This window comes from Scyliorhinus torazame, chromosome 6 (genome assembly GCF_047496885.1).
Source record: "Scyliorhinus torazame isolate Kashiwa2021f chromosome 6, sScyTor2.1, whole genome shotgun sequence".
NCBI classification, from domain to species: domain Eukaryota; kingdom Metazoa; phylum Chordata; class Chondrichthyes; order Carcharhiniformes; family Scyliorhinidae; genus Scyliorhinus; species Scyliorhinus torazame.
In genome coordinates this window covers 312,602,991-312,622,354 of record NC_092712.1, presented here as the reverse complement: position 1 = coordinate 312,622,354, position 19,364 = coordinate 312,602,991, and the positions used below count along the sequence as shown (strand labels likewise).

General features: G+C 47.0%; 1 protein-coding gene across 2 annotated transcripts in view; it reads right to left on the bottom strand.

Annotated features, from left to right (window-relative positions):
- Nucleotides 1–2,970: 2,970 nt before the first annotated feature.
- The window catches only part of sacm1lb (SAC1 like phosphatidylinositide phosphatase b), an 88,871-nt gene continuing 72,477 nt past the window's right edge, over nt 2,971–19,364 (bottom strand). For both annotated transcript variants that reach the window (XM_072510083.1, XM_072510084.1), the window contains 6 exons: nt 12,110–12,179; nt 11,379–11,451; nt 9,533–9,626; nt 7,723–7,815; nt 6,875–6,932; nt 2,971–4,504 (listed from right to left, as the gene is read on the bottom strand). In XM_072510083.1, the coding sequence (XP_072366184.1) occupies nt 4,368–4,504; nt 6,875–6,932; nt 7,723–7,815; nt 9,533–9,626; nt 11,379–11,451; nt 12,110–12,179 (525 nt within the window). In that variant the 3' untranslated portion in view covers nt 2,971–4,367. The remainder of the gene's footprint in view (nt 4,505–6,874; nt 6,933–7,722; nt 7,816–9,532; nt 9,627–11,378; nt 11,452–12,109; nt 12,180–19,364) is intronic.

The window sequence follows — 19,364 nt, the reverse complement described above, 5'->3', positions numbered from 1 at the left end:
TGTGTTGCCACTCTCGCTAGCGGGCAGGGTACAGTCGATTAAAATGATGGTCCTCCCGAGATTTCTTTTTTGTGTTCCAGTGCCTTCCTATTATGATTACAAAGGCCTTTTTAAAGCGGGTAGGTAGGAGCATCATGGGTTTTGTGTGGGCAAACAAGACCCCGAGGGTAAGGAGGGGGTTTCTGGAGCGTAGTAGGTGGCTATTATTGGGGTGGCTATTATTGGGCAGCCAACGTGGCGATGATCCGTAAGTGGGTAATGGAGGGAGAGGGGGAGGCATGGAAGAGGCTGGAGATGGCATCCTGCAAAGGAATGAGCCCGAGGGCGCTGGTGACGGCACCGCTGCCGCTCTCGCCGACAAGGTACACCGCGAGTCCAGTGGTGGCAGCAACGCTAAAGATCTGGGGGCAGTGGAGACAACATTGGGGTGAGATCGGAGCCTCGGTGTGATCCCCGATCCGGGAGAACCATCGGTTCGTCCCAGGACGGATGGACAGGGGGTTTTAGAGCTGGCATCGGGCAGGGATCAGAAGGATGGGGGACCTGTTTATAGATGGGACGTTTGCGAGCCTAGGGGCGCTGGAGGAGAAGCTTGGGTTACCCCCGGGAAATGCGTTCAGGTATATGCAAGTGAGGGCGTTTGTGAGGCGGCAGGTGAGGGGATTCCCGTTGCTCCCGGCAGGACAGGGTGATTTTGGGTGTATGGGTCGGAGAGGGCAAGACTTCGGCGATATATCAGGAGATGAAAGAAGAGGAGGAGGCTTCGGTGGAGGAGCTGAAGGGCAAGTGGGAGGAGGAGTTGGGGGAGGAGATTGAAGAGGGTCTGTGGGCTGATGCCCTGAGTAGGGTTAATTCCGCTTCCTCATGTGCCAGGCTCAGCCTGATACAGTTTAAGGTTATTCACAGAGTGCATATGACAGGGGCGAGGCTGAGTAGGTTCTTTGGGATGGAGGACAGATGCAGGAGGTGCTCGGGAAGCCCAGCGAATCACGCCCACATGTTCTGGTCATGCCCGGCACTGGATGGGTTCTGGAGGGGTTTCGCAAAGACTATATCCAAGGTGGTGAAAGTCCAGGTCAAGCCAAGTTGTGGGCTGGCATTGTTTGGGGTGGCGGACGAGCCGAAAGAGGCCGGCATTCTGGCCTTTGCGTCCCTGGTAGCCCGGCTGAGGATCTTGCTTATGTGGAAGGACGTGAAGCCCCCCAGTGTGGAAGCCTGGATAAATGACATGGAGGGTTCATTAAGCTGAAGAGGATAAAGTTTGCCTTGAGGGTCTGCGCAGGGGTTCTTCAGGCGGTGGCAACCATTCCTAGACTATCTCGCGGAGCGTTAGAATGTCGGTCAGCAGCAACCCAGGGAGGGAGAGGGGGGTGTCTCTTTCCCGGGGGGGGGAGGGGGTCTTTCCCTAGGGGTACTTGTAAAAAGCATATGGGAGGGTTATTATGTGCGGGAGAAACCCATTGTAAAAGTTCTGTGGTATGTTTGATTGATATGTTTATGTTTTGTTCTGTTCTTTTCTCTTTTTCTTTTCTGTTACGGGGGGGGGGTTTAATTGGTTGAAAAACTTTTGTTGGAAAAACTTTGAATAAACATATTTTCGGCGCCAAGGCCCGGCGCGTAAATGACGCAACGCCGCTCCTAGCCCCCCCGGAGGCAGGAGAATAGGGGGCTAGGAACGGCCTCCGACGCCGGAGTGAAACACTCCGGTTTTCACTCCAGCGTCGGGACTTGGTCTCCCGCTGGGAGAATTGCGCCCACTGTGTAGACATGTCTGCCCTGTAAGACTGCTGCTGTTTAGCCTACAGAGTACAAGGGACTATACACCACATTGTCATCTCCTAGTGGATAGTTATAGACAGCAACTTAAAATACTCCCTTAGGGGACATAACAACAGTTACTGTCCCACTGTTGTGAACCTGTGGAATTCATTACCCCAGAGTGCGGTGGATGCAGGGGCATTGAGTAAATTGAAGGATGAGTTAGACAGATTTTTAATTGGTTTTGGTTGAAGGGTTATGGAGAACGGGCAGGACAGCGAAGTTGAAGCCAGGATGGGATCAGCCATGATCACATTGAATGAAGGTGTTTCGGCCCGGGCAGGCTAAATTGGCTACTCCTGCTCCATGATCACGTGTTCCAGGGAGGAGATGCTCTGGCTGATTTTGCAATCCAGCTCTTGGTCTGTAGCATTGTAGGTAACAGATGAGGACAGGTCAGCCATGATCGAATGGCGGAGCAGACTCGATGGGCCGAATGGCCTAATTCTGCTCCTATATCTTATGAACTTATGAGAAGTAGAAATGAGGAGCAGTTCATTAATAAAGTTACGCTCTGCACTCCAAGTGAGAAGAGTGTGAAAATGGAACAGGAATTTAGACTACAGAATGCCTGGGAGGGCATTCAACAATTTTGCAGTTTAGATGCTGATCATTGCAGGAGTAAAATACCACAGACGCTGGAATCCGAAACAGGAACAGAAAATTGCTGGAAATACTCAGCGGGTCTGAAGGTATCGGTGGAGAGAGAAACAGTTAACAACTCAAATGTCAAATCTTTTTCTCTCCCCACAGGTGTAGACCAGCCTGTTGAATATTGCCACCAGTTCATGGCTGAGATACGACAGACTTTTAATCAGTAAGGGAATCAAGGGTTGTGGGGAGACGGCAGGAAAGTGGAGATTAGGTTTCTCATATCAGATCAGTCATGATCTCATTGAATGGCGGAGCAGGCTCGATGGGCCGAATGGCCTGTTTTTGCTCCTGCGTCCTATGGTCTTATTTTCTGTTCTGCGGATTGTAACCTCAGCTGGCTCTTCCAAGATTGTTGTCTTTTAAAACAAAATACAATACACACAATGACCGTCTCCAAAAGAGACAGCTAATTCCAGTCCCAACACTGTACATCACACCGAGTTCAAGGCTGTATTGGTGATTATACTGTGAACAAACTGAAAACAAAAGACAATAAAAAACCTTCATTCCTATTTCAATTTATTTGTTACTCCAAAAAGGAACACAAAACATAATACAGAGCAGGACAATGGAATGGAAATAGTTCAAAAACTGATTATAGAGATTCACTTGTATAAATAGGAAATTGCTCCCAACACGGTCCCCTTTGCCAAAGTCTGACCTAATCGCTTCCGTTACATTCCAGAGTTCCAATTCTGAAAAACAATTCGCGTTCGCAATTTGCAAAATACACCGATTGAATCACCCTCTACCGCAATGATTGGACAACAGTTTAAAGGCGTATTACAAATTTGCCACCCTATTGCAGTTTCAACCCTGCCTCGCACATCACCCAATGTCCAGTGAAATAGTTGATGGCATCCACTGCAATTTATTGGACGATTTAAAGATATACTTAAATATATGTTAAAAGAAAAGACAAGCAAACCGATAAGCTAGGCACTGTTTGGGGGAAATATAAGGTGAATCCGAGTGCATTATTTTGCTAATAATGACAAATTCATAAACTGTTCGATTGAGTATTTCAACAGCTCTTTGACGTTTTAAATATCATCTTAATACTTAAATCGGAAGAGGCGCTCAAGCAGATGTAAAAATGAAAAGAAAAGAGCAGATTTCAACACCCAAATTACGATATAATTATACTGATAAGAAAAGGAAATAATGCACAACTCGGAAAAACAAGATATACAAGTTGATTCTGTAACATAATACAAATTCCATATTTGTCTAAAACTCACTGTACAGCTTTTCAGGTAAATTACAGCCTCTCTCTCTCTCCTTCCCCCCCCCCCCCCCCCCCCCCCCCCCCCCCCCCCCCCCCACCCAAAAGTTACAAGCTGTTGCAGAAAGGATGTGAAAGCAGCATTAGCTTCAAAGACAGGACTGACTGAAAGAACTCCGATCATGCAACACATCGAAGTCCAAACCGTTGTACAAAACTTTGGATTCAACAGCTTGAAATGTGGAAACGACGGCTCATTTCCGCAAATATGTTACACTGCTGTGTCGCTATTTCATGTATATATAAAACACAAAGAAGCTGACTGGAAGGAAACAATAAACCTGCTGGAGTTGAACCGATACCCTGTATGAAACACCCGAGTTTGTTTTTACATTTGTTTTTGGATATCAAATATGAAGATCGCACGAGCAGGAGGTTTTAATTTCCTTTTTATTTCACTAGTTCTGGACGACCATGGAAGAGGAAGTTTATGATGGCTACAGCTGAATGCTCCAACTCCCGACTGCAGAGCACAACCGGCAGTTCCAATCGACTGTAGAAAAGAAAGACACACACACCACAGCATCTGGGGGCTGTGGAAAGCAGGTCAGAAGATCCTCCACATTTGCACAGAATCTTGGCGGCCAAGCTGCTTTCCACAGGTACACATTCAGTCCATCTTTTCTTTCTGGACCAGCTTGGGCGCATCAACAAACTCCTTGCCGTTGAAGAGAATGACTGCAGCAGTCCCAAAGCTCGCACTCCCCCAGAACAGCACGTAAGCCAAGGTCTCCGTCCAGGTGTCACCTAAAGTCACGCCCCCAAAAGAAAAATTCAAGTGTGAAGTAATTGTCACGATTCGAAATAGCGGCAGCAGATTTTAAATCAAGGGAAGTCGGCGACCGGGGATTGCAAGCATATTTTAATCGCAAATTTCGATTTTAGGGCCAAGTCTAATTAAGCGGGATTAGCGACGTCTCCAATAATAAACTCCTTAATTAACATTGAAGTTGAGGAAACCTAGAATTTTTAATGTCATAAACTCTGGCGTGCTGCACAAAGCTTTCTCCTCCTGCTGTAAGCAGTGACATCTCGTCACATCAACCGGCAAAAGCAGGCATGCTGAATGACCACACAGATGCAGCTGGAACTGAGGGGCGATCAAGTTTTATAATTACGGACATTTTATTTGTGACTTGCAAAAGGCACAGATTTTACCCAATCTTCTGTTGACTGAAGTACAACAAAAAAAACCCCCAAAAAAATCTAACAAACAGGAGGAACGTCATCAGCGTTTGACTCAACAGCTACGGGCAAGACTGGTTACCCAGCATAAGTAAACAACTAACACAGGCCTACTCCAGGGCTTGAGCTCAAATCTAGGCTTTCATTCCAGTACAGTACTGAGACAGAACTACACAGTTGGAGGTGCTATTTTTCAGCCAAAATGTCAAACCAAAGTCCCGTCTTCCCTGCTCGGGTGGATGTGAAGGATCTCTGCACTACCTCAAAGGAAAGCGGAGCAGTTGTTCCTGGTGTCCTGGTCAATATTAGTCCATATTAATCCCTCAATCAACATCACAGGGGCAGATTATCTAATTGTTGGCGCATTGGTATTTGTGGAGATTGATGTGCGCAAATCAGTTGCCATGTTTCCTGGAACAGTGACTACACTTCAAAAGCACTTATGGGCTGTAAAACCCATTGACGCATCCAGTGAATGTGAAAAGCCCTATATAAATGCAAATCGTTCTTTCATATATTTGAATGAATAAATTCAAACCAGCATTTTCCTCAATTCAAATTCGTCTGAGCGTATCAATCTATGGCACAGAAATAGGCCATTCGGCCGACCTGATCAATGACAGCGTGTGTGTTCAGTGTCTCTTCATCTAATCCTATAGCATCCTATCCCATTTTTCCTCTTGGCCTTACCTAGTTTCCTCTTAAACAAAACTGTCCCATTCACCTCACCCAACAACTTCAAGTGACTGCTTTAACCAGGGAGTAGTTCGACTCATCATAGAATCCCTACAGTGCAGGAGGAGACCACCCGGTCCATCGAGCCTGCAGCGATGCTCCAAAGGAGCTCCCTACTGAAGCCCATGCCCTACCCTATCCCCATAACCCCACCGAATCCTTGGACACTAAGGGACAATTTAGCCTGGCCAAACCATAGAATGTAGAAGTTTCGCCGGAGTTCCATACTGGGTATATTATCGACCATCTTACATTTCTTGACCTCTGGCTTTTGACTTCCCAGACCTCTCCTGATGTCGAAACCCTGTCAGACCCATTCATTTTCTTAAAGACCTCCATTAGAGTTCAATTCATTTGGGCTCAGTCTTCTGTTCCCTGGAGAAAAGCGATCCAGCCTGTTTAGCCTGATTGGTTCAGTCAGATGGATGGTCAGTGTGGATTGTGCCAACTGCACGGGGTTCTGGCTGGGCTGGATTCGGGACCCGTCTCTTTGCCCTAACCCTGGTGGAGGTCATGGTGCTGTGGGGCGGACCCATCTTTGGCCGGAGAACGCAAGGAGAAAATAAACCCTCTGGCATCCTTTTGTGTACCTTCGCCGATGTCCCTACTATCCTTCAAATCATTTGCGCGAGGAAGCATTGCTGACCCCTCCCCCAGCCTCCACCTCCATAACGTCGCTGAAGATTCAGCTGAAAACCTTGCCTACCATCATCCATTTGAAAGTGGAACCGGTTATCAATCCCTGCCTAAAATATCACTGCTTGCAAAGGCTGTTTCTTTAACCAGACAAATTGCTGCTGATCTGCCTCAGTGCAGGTGAGATGACCAAGATGCACTGCAGTAACTCTCCAAGGCTCCTTCGGCTGCACGTTCCAAACCTGCTAGCTCCACTTGGGCAGCAGACACACGGGAACTCCACCAACCTGACTGACAACTGCTTCGTCATTCCTTTACTGCCGTTGGATCACAATCTTGGAAATCCCAACCAGTCAGCATTGTAGGTGTACCTACCCCACGTGGGCTACAGTGGTTCAAGAAGGCAGCTCACCGTCTCCTCAAGGGCAATTAAACTGGCATCAATGCTGACCTTTCCAGCGATCCCCATATTCCATAACCAGAAAAAGCTGTTTCCCAAAATGCAGGAAAGCGTTAACATTTGTGTTGGTCATTACTTCCGATTTCAACATTTTTACTCACCTGCCATAAGTAAACAGATGATGCACATCGAGAAAGCCACAACCATGATAATAGGCAGCTGCAAAAGGACAAGAATGACATTTAAACTGTGTTGCTGACTAGGTTTGTTCAGATACCAATGCTAAGTGTGCCATACTCCTTCACGTTGACGTGTGGAAGTGACGAGTGATCCCAGCATGAGTGCTTCTTCACGATGACATTGAAGCAACACTAACGGACTGAGTGCGAGGTTACTGAAGCTATTTTACTCACAAAGACTGCATCAAAACTGTAACCATTTCCTGTGCTAACGCCTCTTCACCCCCAACCTTTGCTTCTGATCACCACACCTCCTGGTCAATCGCTTAAGCTTGTACCGCGTCAGGGCTGCCATCTACTTGTAATTGACTAACAATCATCAATCGCAGTTTGAGATGCTCCAGTAGCCCTGCCAAATACAGCCCACAGCTGATAAACACTGTGATAGCTGTGCAAAAGGCCACAGATGAAGCAAACATGACTTTCTTTTTAAATAGGATACCCAATTCGTTTTTCCAACTAAGGGACAATTTAGCGTGGCCAATCCACCTACCCTGCACATCTTTGGGTTGTGGAGGTGAGACCCACAGAGAGAATGGGCAAACTCCACACGGACAGTGACCCAAGGATGGGATCAAACCTGGGACCTCGGCGCCGTGAGGAAGCAGTGCTAACCACTGAGCCACCCTGCCGCCCAAGAAGCAAACATGACAGAGAAGGAAAGTCAATTTCATTTTGCTTATGTAACAACGTTATACAGAGTCAAAATGTGACCAGGGTACTGCTCAATTACAAAGTTTACAAAAACGAAGGATCAATTTCAAACTCACGGCTAGGAATCTCCACTCTTTCTGGTCATGTAAAAAGGTTAAAGAGTCAGCCTCGTCCACAACATAGTTTCCAAGGAACAGGTCTATGGAATCCTGGAACAGTAACAAATGTACAGAATGCATTAACTAAACCAAACTGTGCCATCATGGAACTGAATTTGAATCTTGATGAAAAGAAAGACATCTTGTTGAAGCTTTTCATCTGGCACTCATCAGGACAAATGCAAGAATACCAAATTTCAAACAATCACAACAATTTAGACTTGTGATCGTTTGAAATTTGAGGGCGGGAGAGCAGGAGAGATGGGCCGGGGAGGGGGGGTGGGGGGGGGGGGGGGGGGGGGGGGGGGGGGGGGGGGGGGAAGGAGAAGAAAAGAGATAGGTTGTTGAAAGAGGGATGATCCCCTGTCAGGACCTTCGTTCCTATACCCTTTCTGCAACAGTAACAGAGGGGTGAGATAAATTTGCAGGGATGGGATCATAATTAACTTCATGGAGCATTAAGAATTGTTGAAAATAAGGAATATTTTGGTTTTAGGAGTAATTTTAGCTTCTTGGCGATGGTTTCAGCAACACAGGATATACATGTCCCCAAGATATGAACAAATGGAGGAGTATAGATGGTGGCATCAGAGGGTAAGCAATGATAGTTCTCGACTGGACTTGAATGAAAGTGGGGGTAATGTGCGACTCTGACTCGGTGGGGGTGGGAAAGAGTCACATCAACAGATCACCCCGCCACCTAATTTCTCTCTCCGCTGAACATTGATTTTATCCTGTGGCTTCAACGAATTAAAACGTGGAATGAGAAATTCCATTTCAGCTGATCAAATTGTTGTTTTTTTAAATCCTATACCTTACGTAGATAAACAATTCGCTGCATGTGTTCCAAGCCAAGGAATGATGGGTAAAAGAGAAATTAAAATGGGGGGGGATACCAATCAAACATTTTACTACCTTTGTTCAATGTGCACGTCCAGGTAAGATTGGCTGTCTAATTGTGATCAGCAGTTTTGATATCTTATTTTTCACACTTTATTTGATAATATCATGCGCGAATGTAACACGAGGAGACTTTTAAAATCCCAGTCATTTTAATTTGAACAAAATTGAAAATTAGTCTTGAGCTGGAATTTGCCATTCACATGGAAAACTACCGAGGCCCCCTCAGCCCTCCACCTCCTTCAAACCCTTCCTTAAAACAATCTATTTGACCAGGCTTTGGCAAATTGATTAATAAGGGGATCAGGGGTTATGGGGAAAAGGCAGGAGAAAAATATCTGCCATGATTGAATGGCGGAGCAGACTCGATGGGCCGCGTGGCCTAATTCTGCTCCTATGTCTTGTTTAGCACAGGGCTAAATGGCTGGCTTTGAAAGCAGACCAAGGCAGGCCAGCAGCACAGCTCAATTCCCGTACCAGCCTCCCCGAACAGGCGCCGGAATGTGGCGACTAGGGGCTTTTCGCAGTAACTTCATTTGAAGCCTACTTGCGACAATAAGCAATTTTCATTTCATTTCATGAGTTATGGCCTTTGGTTTATCATTCGTACTTTGATTACGCTTCTGTGAAGCGCCATGGAGTGTTTTTCTATACGAGAGGCACTGTGCAAATGCAAATGTTTGTTGTTGCCAAAACACTGCTCCTCAGCAAGACATAGATTTCTTAGGTTACTCTATCTGGACTTCTCAATACATTCCAAAATAATTATTGAAATAATAATTATAAAGAATGAACAATGTAATTAAAACAGCCAACACATGCTGTTGCTGCTCAAGATCCAGGGGGAAAGTGATACAGAATGGTTTACCTGTCTAAATCCATCGGAAAAATTATTCTTGTAGTATCTTAACATTGAGTTCCATCCATCCATCACAAGACCCCATTTTGTTCTCTTTCCAGTCCTAAGGAAGGGGTGTTAAACACACAGTGAACACTTGATAACTTGCCAAAAATGCCAGATTAGAAACTGGGCAGGAGTAATAGATCATAGATAATAGAACATTGGACCGAATGGCCTCCTTGTGCACTTCGAGTCTGCACCGACCCACTTAAGCCCTCACTTCCCCCCCATCCCCGAAACCCAATAACCCCACCTAACCTTTTTGGTAACTAAGCGCAATTTATCATGGCCAATCCACCTAACCTGCACATCTTTGGACTGTGGGAGGAAACCGGAGCACCTGGAGGAAACCCACGCAGGCACGGGGAGAACGTGCAGACTCCGCACAGACAATGACCCAACGGGGAATCGAACCTGGGACCCTGGCGCTGTGAAGCCACAGTGCTATTCACTTGTGCTACCGTGCTGCCCCTAATAAAACCAAAAGGCAAGCTGCCAAAAAATTGGCAGCAGTACACTGTTTAAATCTGGAGAAGAGGGCAGCATGACATTTTCTAGTTAGGTTCACTTTCAAATAATCTGGGCAACATAGCTGTCCCATGTCAACATCAAGCAAGTCCGACAATGTGCCAAGACGGCTCTTGGTGTCTGCTGGAAAACCCATTCTAGATTTACATGATTTAATCTCCCTACAGCATTTAATTTCCCTACTTCGTGATCCTAATTTCTGAACGCTAGTGCTATGAACAACTGGTCAATTAACCTAGAGTATTTAAATCTCATGAACCGCATTGCATTTACTATCCGAGTCACCGAGGCATTGCAGCTGACTGGAGCACATGCAATTCTGGTTATCTACACACAAGGATTTAAATATCCTTCAGGAAGATGCTACTCTGGAGCAAAGGACATCATTTGTGAGACACCACCACTAACAATGTTCAATATCTGCTTTGTGAAACACTTTTAAACTCAGCTTGGATCGTGTAGGAACTTAAACCCTACAAACCGGGCTATTCTACTACCATTTTTCCACTAACGTGAAAATTGTCAATTCTCACTTGGTCAGGAAGGTTGGATCAGTCCTTCCTAAATGCTAGGGTGGCACAGTGGCTAGCACCGCTGCTTCACGGCACTGACGACCTGGATTCGATCCCGGCACTGGGGACTGTCTGTGTGAAGTTTGCACATTCTCCCCATGTCTGCGTGGGTCTCACCCACCCAACCAGAAAAGATGTGCAGGGTAGGTGGGTTGGCCACGCTAAATTGCCTCTTAATTGGAAAAAAAATAATTGGGTACTCTAAATTTTTAAAAAGTCCTTCCCAGATGCAAATTCAGCCATGCGCCCTGTAAAAGCATCAATACCGAATATAAAAATAGGTGATCAACTGGGACGCTGCCTCAAACGTTGTTTGTCCGACAACCCATTATTTTCCTCAGAATGAAATCCTAACATTAAACGTCATTTTGTGGTGTTCCACTCTGTCCGAAACAGGAAGCCGAATTCAAACCTGGGGTTTCATTGGAAAAGCTGTGATATGTGTGTGTGCATGTGTGTGTGTTAGGGCTGAGGAGCGAGCCATCAACAAATGTTCCACTTTGTTAATCAGCATCATAGTTATCTCAAATCAGGTGCACCAGTGTCAAACATTATCCTTATGTTTCTCAACGATGTGGTTTTACCCTAACTGCATAAGCATCATATTACTAATTTGATTCGAAGCGTCCCCCAAATGATGGGCCACCTTTCACAAAGCATGCAAGGCATAAAACTAACCACGGCAGTCAGAGTTAACGCTCAGAGATAATTACCTGGTAAAGTCAGTCTTTAAGGCCCCAGTTCCAGCATACTGTTTGGCACATGCATTCGCATTATCTGCCCACGCTGTGGACAAATCAAATTATTGCTAAGCTGTAGTGCTTCAGTCAGCAAAGGTAACAACTTCAAAGTATTCAGCAAAAGTAACGGGTGTTAGATTTTATTTTCAAAGTAGATTTTCCTCCCAGCTTTTCCCTCGTCAGTTGTCTCCCTTCTTGGTGCCACAGACTCCACACTGGTGCAGGGTTTCCTTCACCATCCTCTGCTCGCCTAAGAGGTCAATGTGTGCATCATCCCCAGCAGTGAGTGTGGAAGCATCCCAATCATAAGACATAGGAGCAGAATTAGGCCACTCGGCCCATCGGGTCTGCTCCGCCATTCAATCATGGCTGATATTTTCTCATCCCCATTCTCTTGCCTTCTCCCTATAACCCCCGATCCCCTTCAATCGTCAGCCATTCCCGTAGTATTCTCACCCAATAGTCCCAAGCGCGCGCACACCTCTGGCAGGGAGTGGCTGATAGCGACAGGCGCAAAGTCTCCCATTCGCACGCAGATACATTTCAAACCAGTTGTACCCTTCCTGCTGCGGCACAACTGAAACCTCCCTGGTGTGCGCGCTGCGGCTAGGCATTGGATAAACTCACTGAGCTCCTGGAGAAGCACATTGCTCCACAGTAAAATACTTCGCCAAACAGATTTTGATAACTGAATCCAAACTCACCATTTTTGTAAATCTTCTCAAACTCTGCTTGTTCTTCAATTCTTTGGCCAACGTGAAGAATACCCAGCCTCTAGACCCAATAGAAAAAAAAATAAGAGTTTAATAATATATATATATATACACACATACTTTAAAAAAAAATTATAATATGATACATTACACCTATAGTTCAATTTGGATCTATTTTTTCTGTTTTTAAATGAGGTGCTACATGCGGTGCTCTCAATACCTTAAACTGTAAATAACAGTTCTTAACCATACGGCTCAGCATCCTACATTTACCCCCTGGTCTTCGAGGGAGTCTGTTTGCTCCTAATCCCAATTGATCTCCATTTTGCATAGTAAAGAGTTAGCAGATGTTTCTGATCAACATCCTATAAACAGCAGCTAGATGAGAGCGTGCAGGAGCAGGGCTGACCTGGGCTGCGGAGGCCTCATGGTTGCTGACACAATGCTCCAGTCCCCACATGAAAATGAGCCATTTGGTCAGATACCATAGGACCTCTGCTAACAGGTTAACCTTCCAATGGTGCACTTAATTGCCGGCCTTCAATACTTGGGAGGGGCAATGATAGCAGAATTTGAGGAACAAGACAATACACAGTTTAGTGAGTATCCAAATGCAACATCCCGCTATTCTAACAGCTGAGGATGTGCCAGAGTACTTAGCACCTTAAAGTGTGGTTTAATATTGAAAACGATGGATTTATAACAAGATTAGAAATATTCCCTGCTAATAATAATTTCTCAAACATTTTTTTTTTTCTTTTAATAAATTTAGAGCACCCAATTCATTTTTTCCAATTAAGGGGCAATTTAGCATGGCGGCCAATCCACCTAGCCTGCACATTTTTGGGTTACATAGAATTACATAGAACATACAGTGCAGAAGGAGGCCATTCGGCCCATCGAGTCTGCACCGACCCACATTAAGCCCTCACTTCCACCCTATCCCTGTAACCCAATAACCCCTCCTAACCATTTTGGACACTAAGGGAAATTTAGCATGGCCAATCCACCTAACCTGCACGTCTTTAGACTGTGGGAGGAAACCGGAGCACCCTGAGGAAACCCACGCAGGCACGGGGAGAACGTGCAAACTCCGCACAGACAGTCACCCAGCGGGGAATCGAACCTGGAACCCTGGCGCTGTGAAGCCACAGTGCTATCCACTTGTGCTACCGTGCTGCCCAACGGTTGTGGGGGCGAAACCCACGCAAACACAGGGAGAGTCTGCATGTCCTCCCCGTGTGTGCGTGGGTTTCCTCCGGGTGCTCCAGTTTCCTCCCACAGTCCAAAGATGTGCAGGTTGGGTGGATCGGCCATGATAAATTGCCCATAGTGTCCAAAATTGCCCGTAGTGTTGGGTGGGGTTACTGGGTTATGGGGATAGGGTGGAGGTGTTGACCTTGGGTAGGGTGCTCTTTCCAAGAGCCGGTGCAGGCTCGATGGGTCGAATGGCCTCCTTCTGCACTGTAAATTCTATGAATATGCAAACTCCACACGGACAGTGACCCAGAGCCGGGATCGAACCTGGGACCTCGGCGCTGTGAGGCAGCAGGGCTAACCCACTGTGCCACCGTGCTGCCCCTTAATTTCTCAAACATGACAGATTACCATAAATCAGTCATCCTGAAGCACACCACTTATTTAAATTCCGGGGGAGAGAGTGGTGTAGTGGTAATGTCACTGGATTAGTAATCTAGAGGGCCAGGTTAATGCTGCGGGGACAGGGGTTCAAATCCCACCATGGAAGCTGGTGGAATTTAAATTCAGTTAATTCACTCTCTCATACAGAGACAGCATGTGTACCACCTACAAGATTCATTGGAATATAATGTTAGTGTCCATAATGGTGATCTTGAAAGCCCATGAAAACTAGTGCCTTTGAGGGAAATCTGCCATCCTCATGTGGCCTGGCCTACACGTGGCTCCAGTCTCGCAGAAATTCGGTTGCATCTTAACTACCCTTTGAAATGGCAAGCCACTCAGTTCAGGGGCAATTAGGGATGTGTAATAAATGCTGGCCCAGCCAGAAATTCCCACATCCCATGAAAGATTTTTTTGTTAAAAACTGTCACTCACAAAAGGACAACACCTGGAAAATACTTTGGAAAGACGCAAAGGAACTAAAGCCAACACACGAGCCAGTCACCAGGCATGAACTGCAAAGGGAAGATTGTGCAATTTAGCCACAGAACCCACTCACCTGGGATATGAATTTTAAGCATTTTCAGGCCTCCATTTTCATGTGGTCGGTTAGTACATTGTACGGTGCAGAAAACCAGAAACTGAACTGGACCCAGCCATATAAATACAGTGGCTGCAAGAGAAGGTCAGAGGCTAGGGATCTTGCACGAGGAACTCACCTCCTGACACCCCAAAGCCAGTCTACCATCTACATGGCATGCGTTAGGAGTGTGATGGAATACTCTCCACTTGACTGGAGTGCAGTTACAACACGCAAGAAGCCCAACACCATCCAGGACAAAGCAGCTCACTTGATTGACACCACCTCTATCACCTTCAACATTCACTCCCTCTACCACTGACACACACAGACAGCATGTGTACCATCTACAAGATTCACTGCAGCAGCTCGTCAAGGCTCCTTCGACAGCACCTTCTAAACCTGCGACCTTCACCACCTGGACGAATGTGGGCATAAGGTGTATGGGAACATCACCAGCTGCAAGTTCCCCTTCAAGGCACTCACCATTCTGACTTGGGACCATGATGCTAATCCTTCACTGTCACTGGGTCAAATTCCTGGGCCTCCCTTCCTAACAGCACTGTGGGTATATTTGAACCACATGGGCTGTAGCAGTTCAAACAGCGTCTCACTACCACCTTCTCCAGGGCAATTATTGATACACAATAAATGCTCCTCTTATCAGTGACGCCCATAATCCATAAAGTAAAAACAATTGCAAATATTACCTCTAATTTTGCACTATCCGTTATTAGGCTATGTGATATTGCATCCCTTAACTCACCCCATTATTCTTCATGACAAAGTCTAAATCTTAAAGTTACGCATAAAAATGAATGATTAGCCCATGTCCTTACTCACACCAAGTTCCATTCACTCAACACACCCGTGTTCACTGACCCACAGGGGCTCCTGTTTAAACAATAACCAACCTGATTTTTAAATTATCATTCCATTTTCAAATCCCTCCGTCTCTGTAATCTCCCCATCTCTGTATTCTCCTCCAACACCACGACTCTCTGCTATCTCTGCACTCCTCTAATTGTGGCCTCTTGAAACCCCTGATTTTAATTGCTCCTTCTTTGGCGCATGTCGCTTCAGCTACCTAGGCCAGAACAATGGAATTCCCTCCTTAAACCAGTCCACTTCTTGAACACTTTCCTCCTTAAAGCCTACCTTCTTGGCCAAGCTTTCCGTTACATGGCCTAATATCTCAAACATGGTTCAGTTTCAAATGTTGCTTTACAATGCTCATACAAGTGCCGTGCGACTTTCTATCACATTAAATGTGTGTTATATGAACAAACATTGATGTAAATCTAATGCAGGAGAATCATTGACCTACCTGCACAAAAGGTTCCAGGTAATTCCTCTGACAATTTGTTTCCAAAATAATTCAGTTTTCATAGAATTTACAGTGCAGGAGGCCATTCGGCCCATTGAGTTTGCACCGGCTCTTGGACACCCAAGCCCACGTCTCCACCGTATCCCCGTAACCCTATCCCCGTAACGCAGTAACCCCACCCAACCTCTCTGGACGCCAAGGGCAATTTATCATGGCCAATCCACCTAACCTGCACATCTTTGGACTGTGGGAGGAAACCGGAGCACCCGGAGGAAACCCACGCACACACGGGGAGGACGTGCAGAGTCCGCACAGACAGTGACCCAAACCAGCAATCAAACCTGGGACCCTGGAGCTGTGAAGCAGCTGTGCTAACCAATGTGCTACCGTGCTGTGCTTTTTTAGTGAAGTCCGCCGATTATCAATTTTACACAGTAAACGGAGTGGACATATTTTAGAAAGTTTGGCAGCAAAATGGAAAACACTAGATTGCAGGATATTGGTGACATGATCCAATTTGAGAACCAGCGACATGACCTGAAAGGATCATTTACTTTGGTCATATTATAATGGTCACTGAGATTAAGCATATATCGTCACCTTCAGCAATACAAATAGAAGATCTCGGATCTAGCGGGGGGGGTGGGAGGGGGGAATTACTGGGTTGCTGCTGCTGGGGAGAGGGGGGAGCTGGTATGGGAGGGGATGGGCGGGGGGGCACCGCCTGGGGGAGATACAGCTGCGTGGGAACCGGGTGAGGAGCTGGAAAAAGGGGATGGCTAATCGACAAGGGGGGGGGTAGGAAGCCCCCCCAACCCGGCTGATCACGTGGAACGTGAGAGGGCTGAACGGGCCGATAAAGAGGGCACGGGTACTCGCACACCTTAAGAAACTTAAGGCAGATGTGGTTATGTTACAGGAAACGCACCTGAAACTGATAGACCAGGTTAGGCTACGCAAAGGATGGGTGGGGCAGGTGTTCCATTCGGGGCTAGATGCGAAAAACAGGGGGGTGGCTATATTAGTGGGGAAGCGGGTAATGTTCGAGGCAAAGACTATAGTGGCGGATAATGGGGGCAGATACGTGATGGTGAGTGGCAAACTACAGGGGGAAACGGTGGTTTTGGTAAACGTATATGCCCCGAACTGGGATGATGCCAATTTTATGAGGCAGATGCTAGGACGCATTCCGGACCTAGAGATGGGAAAGCTGATAATGGGGGGAGATTTTAATACGGTGTTGGAACCAGGGCTGGATAGGTCGAAGTCCAGGACTGGAAGGAGGCCGGCAGCAGCCAAGGTACTTAAAGATTTTATGGAGCAGATGGGAGGTGTAGACCAGTGGAGATTTAGCAGACCTAGGAGTAAGGAGTTCTCGTTTTTCTCCTATGTCCATAAAGTCTACTCGCGAATAGACTTTTTTGTGCTGGGAAGGGCGTTGATCCCGAAGGTGAGGGGAACGGAGTATACGGCTATAGCCATTTCGGATCACGCTCCACACTGGGTAGACTTGGAGATAGGGGAGGAAACAGGAGGGCGCCCACCCTGGAGAATGGACATGGGACTAATGGCAGATGAGGGGGTGTGTCGAAGGGTGAGGGGGTGCATTGAAAAGTACTTGGAACTCAATGATAATGGGGAGGTCCAGGTGGGAGGGGTCTGGGAGGCGCTGAAGGCGGTGATTAGAGGGGAGCTGATATCAATAAGGGCACATAAAGGGAAGCAGGAGAGTAAGGAACGGGAGCGGTTGCTGCAAGAACTTTTGAGGGTGGACAGACAATATGCAGAAGCACAGGAGGAGGGACTGTACAGGGAAAGGCAAAGGCTCCATGTAGAATTTGACTTGCTGACTACGGGCACTACAGAGGCACAATGGAGGAAGGCACAGGGTGTACAGTGTGAATATGGGGAGAAGGCGAGCAGGTTGCTGGCACACCAATTGAGGAAAAGGGGAGCAGCGAGGGAAATAGGGGGAGTGAGGGATGAGGAAGGAGAGATGGAGCGGGGAGCGGAGAGAGTGAATGGAGTGTTCAAGACATTTTATAAAAAATTATATGAAGCTCAACCCCCGGATGGGAGGGAGAGAATGATGGGCTTTTTGGATCGGCTGGAATTTCCCAAGGTGGAAGAGCAGGAAAGGGTGGGACTGGGAGCACAGATCGAGGTAGAAGAAGTGGTGAAAGGAATTAGGAGCATGCAGGCGGGAAAGGACCCGGGACCGGATGGATTCCCAGTCGAATTCTATAGAAAATATGTGGACTTGCTCGCCCCGGTATTGACGAGGACCTTTAATGAGGCAAAGGAAAGGGGACAACTGCCCCCGACTATGTCTGAAGCAACGATATCGCTTCTCTTAAAGAAGGAAAAGGACCCGCTACAATGCGGGTCCTATAGACCTATTTCCCTCCTAAATGTAGATGCCAAGATCCTGGCCAAGGTAATGGCAATGAGAATAGAGGAATGTGTCCCGGGGGTGGTCCACGAGGACCAAACTGGGTTTGTGAAGGGGAGACAGCTGAACACGAATATACGGAGGCTGTTAGGGGTAATGATGATGCCCCCACCAGAGGGGGAAACGGAGATAGTAGTGGCGATGGATGCCGTGAAAGCATTTGATAGAGTGGAGTGGGATTATTTGTGGGAGGTGTTGAGGAGATTTGGTTTTGGAGAGGGGTATGTTAGATGGGTGCAGCTGTTGTATAGGGCCCCGATGGCGAGCGTGGTCACGAATGGACGGGGATCTGCATATTTTCGGCTCCATAGAGGGACAAGGCAGGGATGCCCTCTGTCCCCATTATTGTTTGCACTGGCGATTGAGCCCCTGGCGATAGCGTTGAGGGGTTCCAAGAAGTGGAGGGGAGTACTTAGAGGAGGAGAAGAAAACCGGGTATCTTTGTATGCGGACGATTTGTTACTATATATGTGGCAGACCCGGCGGAGGGGATGCCAGAAATAATGCGGATACTTGGGGATTTTTCAGGGTATAAATTGAACATGGGGAAAAGTGAGTTGTTTGTGGTGCATCCAGGGGAGCAGAGTAGAGAAATAGAGGACCTACCATTGAGGAAGGTAACAAGGGACTTTCGTTACCTGGGGATCCAGATAGCCAAGAATTGGGGCACATTGCATAGGTTAAATTTAACGCGGTTGGTGGAACAAATGGAGGAGGATTTCAAGAGATGGGATATGGTATCCCTGTCACTGGCAGGGAGGGTGCAGGCGGTTAAGATGGTGGTCCTCCCGAGATTCCTCTTTGTGTTTCAGTGCCTCCCGGTGGTGATCACGAAGGCTTTTTAAAAAAAGGATTGAAAAGAGCATCATGGGTTTTGTGTGGGCCGGGAAGACCCCGTGAGTGAGGAAGGGATTCTTACAGCGTAGCAGGGATAGGGGGGGGGGGGGCTGGCACTACCGAGCTTAAGTGAGTATTATTGGGCCGCTAATATTTCAATGGTGAGTAAGTGGATGGGAGAGGAGGAGGGAGCGGCGTGGAAGAGATTAGAGAGGGCGTCCTGTAGGGGGACTAGCCTAGATTTGGGGACAGTGGAGACGGCATAGGGGAAAGACTGGAGCCTTGGGGGGGTCCCCGATAAGAAACAACCATAGGTTTGCCCCGGGGGGAATGGATGGGGGATATGGAATGTGGCAAAGAGCAGGAATAACGCAACTGAAAGATCTGTTTGTGGATGGGAAGTTCGCGA